Raw genomic sequence first — 4,479 nt, 5'->3', positions numbered from 1 at the left:
TATTTCTCTTCCTTCCTCTAGCAGCTCCAAGTCTATTCTAAAATCATCTGAGTTTCCTTCCATCTTTAGCATTCTTTGAGTAGATACTTGGAATTCTGTTGGTGCTACGGCTTCGGTGCCGAAGGCTAGACAAAATGGAGTTTCTCCATTTCTTCATTTCGGTGTCGTCCTATTGGCCCAGAGGACCGATGGTAACTCATCTACTCATCCCTTATGGCTTTGTCCCAGCCGTTTCTCTATTCCTTTAATTATCTCTCTGTTTGTTACCTTCACTTGTCCTTTTCCTTGAGGGTGGTATACGGATGTGAACGACTGCTTTATTTCCAGTTGCTTATAAAATTCAGGAAAGACTCCCTTGGTAGATTGTGGCCCATTATCGGATACTATCGTTTTTGGTATTCTGAATCTGCATATGATATGTTCCCATACAAACTTCTTCATTTGATCTCCATTTGTGGTGGCGAGCTGTTTTTCCTCTACCCATTCGGTGAAATAGTCGATTGCTACCACTAGGAATTTTTTTTTGTTTGAGGCTTCGGGGAGTAGTCCTACTAAATCGATTCCCTATTGTATGAAAGGCCAAGCTGAAATTACTGTGGTCATACTGTTTTTTGGTTGTCTTGGTACATTGGCATGTATTTGGCATGCTTCACAGTTTTTCAACAGAGATGTGGAATCCTAATGCATTGTTGGCCAAAAATATCCTAATCGTATGGCCTTCGTAGCGACTAACCTTGGACCCGAATGAGCTCTGCATATTTCCTCATGTATTTCCTGCATAATCATTTCTGCCTGTTTAGTAACGAACCCCGTTTTGTATGATTCCTTATCCATCACTTTATACTGATGTGCTTTGATTTTTATTTTCCGGACTTCATCTCTATCTTACGGGAGCATTCCACTTTCAAGAATTTGTAGATGGGGGTCATCCAATTCTTTCCTTCTTCTTCCACGAGGTCGGATACTTGCTCTTCTTATATTGAACTTTCTTTCAAAACTTCTACTGGTAGCTTTTTCGCTAAGTGATCGAATGTTAAAGAGGCTAGCTTGCTTAAACCATCTGCTTTCTTGTTCTGGCTTCTTCTAATATGTTCTATCTCAAAGTGACTTAAGCATTTGCTTAACTATTGTACCTTTCGTAGATACTGCCTGGTGGTTTCTTGTTTTGCCTCGTACTCTCCTTTTAACTGATACACAACTAATTGAGAGTCGACGTATTCTTGTATTTTACGAATTTTCATGTCCCTTGCGATCCGAAGCCCTGCCAATAACGCTTTATATTCGGCTTCCTTTTTTGTTACTGTGAACTCAAACCTTAACGCGTAGGTGAACTATTTGTCTTCCACATTGACCAACATAAGGCCAGCTCCGCAACCGTCGGAGCTGGCAACCTCATCAGTATATAACTTCCAAACTTCGTATTCGACTGCTCCTATTACTTCCTGATGAGTCTATAATTATACATATTTCCACATCGTTTATAGGCCGTTTTTAGAGTTAATTATGAGCGAAATGCACGAATATTCAATACTTTCATAGTGTTTGTGTGATTTTAGGTTACAAGAGTGCAAATTGGTTAGAAATGGAGTTTAGACGACTTCTGGATGCATATAGAAGGTTTGAGTATGAGTTCGTATGAAGACGAGACGCAAAATACAAGTTTTGAAGATTCTAAAGATGCATGCGGCGCATTGGAGCTGGGTGTGGCGCACAAAGTGAAGGATTTTGAGGCAGTTCTACTGGATAGTTTTATGTGGCGCATGGGTGAACCAAGCGGCGCATATCAGACACCAAAAAAAATCAGAAAACTCATTCTATGTGGTGCATGGATATTCCATGCGGCGCATAGGTTAGGTCGGCAGAATGAAGAATTTCCAAAACCCTATAAATAAAAGACCAAAACCCTACCATTGAAGATGTTATCACTTATTTACGAAATTAGGGTTATTTTAGAGGGTTTTGCAACAGCTTTCACGCCTCAAAGACTAAGGAGTTGTTCATGAGATCCAAGACTTTCGATTACGTCTTCTTTGCTTTCTAGTTAGATTAAACACATTGGTACACTATGTTCCTCTTTTCAATTACTCTTTGTATTATATTCTTGACTATGTGTAGCTAAATACTTCATCATCTACTGAGATGAAGTGATATTATTGAATGATGGTTGTCTGATTTATGTTATTCAAGACGATTTGATTTAACGTTATGTCGTGATCTTAGCTTATTAATTTTTTATCGTTTATCTTTTGATTTCGGGTAGATCTTGCTAAATCTCAGGGGTAACTGGGGTTGGGTAAGAGAAATATTGATGGCTTAGGAATAAGTAATTGCTTTTATGATGGGTACGGTAATAGAGAACCAATCGGTAACAAGAATTAACGGGTTAATGATTGGGTTTAATGAATAGGCATGATTGTTATCTTAAAAATCAAAACAATTACTTAAGTAGTGATGTTATAAGAGACGTCTCGGGGTACCAGACTTAAGTAGCAGATCTAGTTGATTAAGGAAATTAGATAAGTAACGAACCGCATATGTATCAATAATATGTGTGCAGTGGTTTATAAAAACTTAACAAAAACTTGCTAAGATGGAAGTTGTTCTAATTTAGTACTTAAAAAATTGAGGTGTTGAGTTCGAATCTTATTTCTTTTACTTAATTTTTTTTTAAATAAAAGAGAGAGCATTATATATGTGACATATGAGGTGTCAAAACTTTTAGACTAAAACGATATAAAAATGACACGTAGGATAAAATATAATGTGTAGGACAAAGAGGAGTGTCACATATACTTACAGCGAGACTAGTTTACAAGTTGGGTGTGAACTGAAAAATGATAAACATTAGAAAATATCAAAATATTGTTTTTCAAATTTATGTTATAAAAGAGACAATGATGTTTTCTAAATTCAAATTTGATCATGTTTTTGTTTTTCATATTTTTCTGATTTTATTTTTTCTAGAAACCAATCGGTCATTTCAACCATTAATTAAACAAGTCCTTGGATTTTGAAAAAAATTATCCACACTTCATTCAATTTAACAAGGATCCATAAAAGTACAGTAGCAACAAAAAAGGAGAACATGTGAATCATGAAACTACCCACGTACGTTCACTTCTCTGACCCACTCATGCATACGCAACAACACACTAGAAAATAAGAAATATATGACAACGTGTAGAATGTAGATACCCACATGCGTACGTGCATGTAATGTTATCAGAATATTATAAATCCCATAGCTAATGTTAACAACAGAGACGGGCTGCGGATGTTACGGCTGTTGTTAGAATCATTCCCGCTTTTTCTTCCTGCTTCTGGTGGATTTGCTGTATCAGGGCATTCGACCCCAACTGCAGTTCGGGATGAGTTACATGCTTTAGCAAAAAACCCTTGTGTAAAGTTTCTACGGAGGTACTTGTACAGTGTATCCGCACAATCATATTCATCATCGTTCAATTCCGAGACGTAAGGGCAAGTGAAGTGTTTAAAAGCATCACAACATGTTTTATTGTCGTATGGTTCTTTGCATTGGCTGGTTATGACTGTGTAATTCATGTTTTTGAAGTCCTCTGGGCAAGCTGTAAATTAAAAAACAAACCAATGTCAGTCACTAAAAAGTACAAACAATAAATTTGAATCAATGCAAATTTATGGATTTGATTCTAGAGTATAAGCGCATTATTGCCTTTCACATATCGTCCTCCGGGCGCGTGGTTGCCGGCCAGTAACCGTTTTCTTACCGGAGATGTATTATATTAGTTAATATTAATTAATGGATGTGAGTCGTTCAAATAATACCTTTTTTTTTCTCAAGAAGAGCGCGTCCAAATGAAGAATAAAAAGAATCAGCGCTGCTGCTGAAAAATACACCATCTGCAGATACACAAAATTCACAGACATGATAAACCAAAATATCTATCGATCAAAGAGATTAAGTAATATGAGAAAGAAAGAAACCTGAAATTAAAAGCGGGGATGAAAAACATGTAGAAGAGATAAAGAAGCAGAATAGGAACAGAAATGAGATAACTATCTTCTTCCTCATGATAAATTAATAATATATATATATATATGTAAAATAAGAAATAAAAGGTTAAATTGCTGATGCGATTCAAAGTTGAAGAAATACTAGAATATATATATAGCAGAGAGAGTACGAGTGAATAATAATATTCTTGAATATGAAAGTGGAGGATGACGCGATTTTTTCAATTGTGGTTTTTTTTTCATAATACATTTTAGTGGATTTTTGATCCATCACCCAACCTAGCTGAAACATATTCATTAGTTTGAATGCCAAAGTTTGGGTAGATTTTTTTTCACATGTATCATGAAAAACTGTTACGAGTATTTTATGAAGAAGGAAATTAAAGAATTGTTTGTCCAAAATTATGCTACTACCGAAAGTAGCTATATGTTAATGCAGAACAAAACATAGGTTCACTAAATAAGACTTTCTTATTTTCTTATTTA

General features: G+C 35.8%; 1 protein-coding gene across 1 annotated transcript; it reads right to left on the bottom strand.

The window, feature by feature from the left end:
- Positions 1-3,008: 3,008 nt before the first annotated feature.
- LOC122584269 (GPI-anchored protein LLG1-like) lies at positions 3,009-4,087 on the bottom strand. The gene is made up of 3 exons (XM_043756485.1): positions 3,964-4,087; positions 3,805-3,879; positions 3,009-3,584 (listed from the first exon to the last, which is right to left on the bottom strand). The coding sequence occupies exons 1-3, from the start codon at positions 4,049-4,051 to the stop codon at positions 3,223-3,225; spliced, it is 525 nt and encodes a 174-aa protein (XP_043612420.1). The 5' UTR covers positions 4,052-4,087; the 3' UTR covers positions 3,009-3,222.
- Positions 4,088-4,479: the final 392 nt, after the last annotated feature.

This window comes from Erigeron canadensis, chromosome 1 (assembly GCF_010389155.1).
Source record: "Erigeron canadensis isolate Cc75 chromosome 1, C_canadensis_v1, whole genome shotgun sequence".
Classification (NCBI taxonomy): Eukaryota; Viridiplantae; Streptophyta; class Magnoliopsida; order Asterales; family Asteraceae; genus Erigeron; species Erigeron canadensis.
Note: the sequence above shows the minus strand (reverse complement) of the source record. Positions and strands in the feature narration are given on the sequence as shown.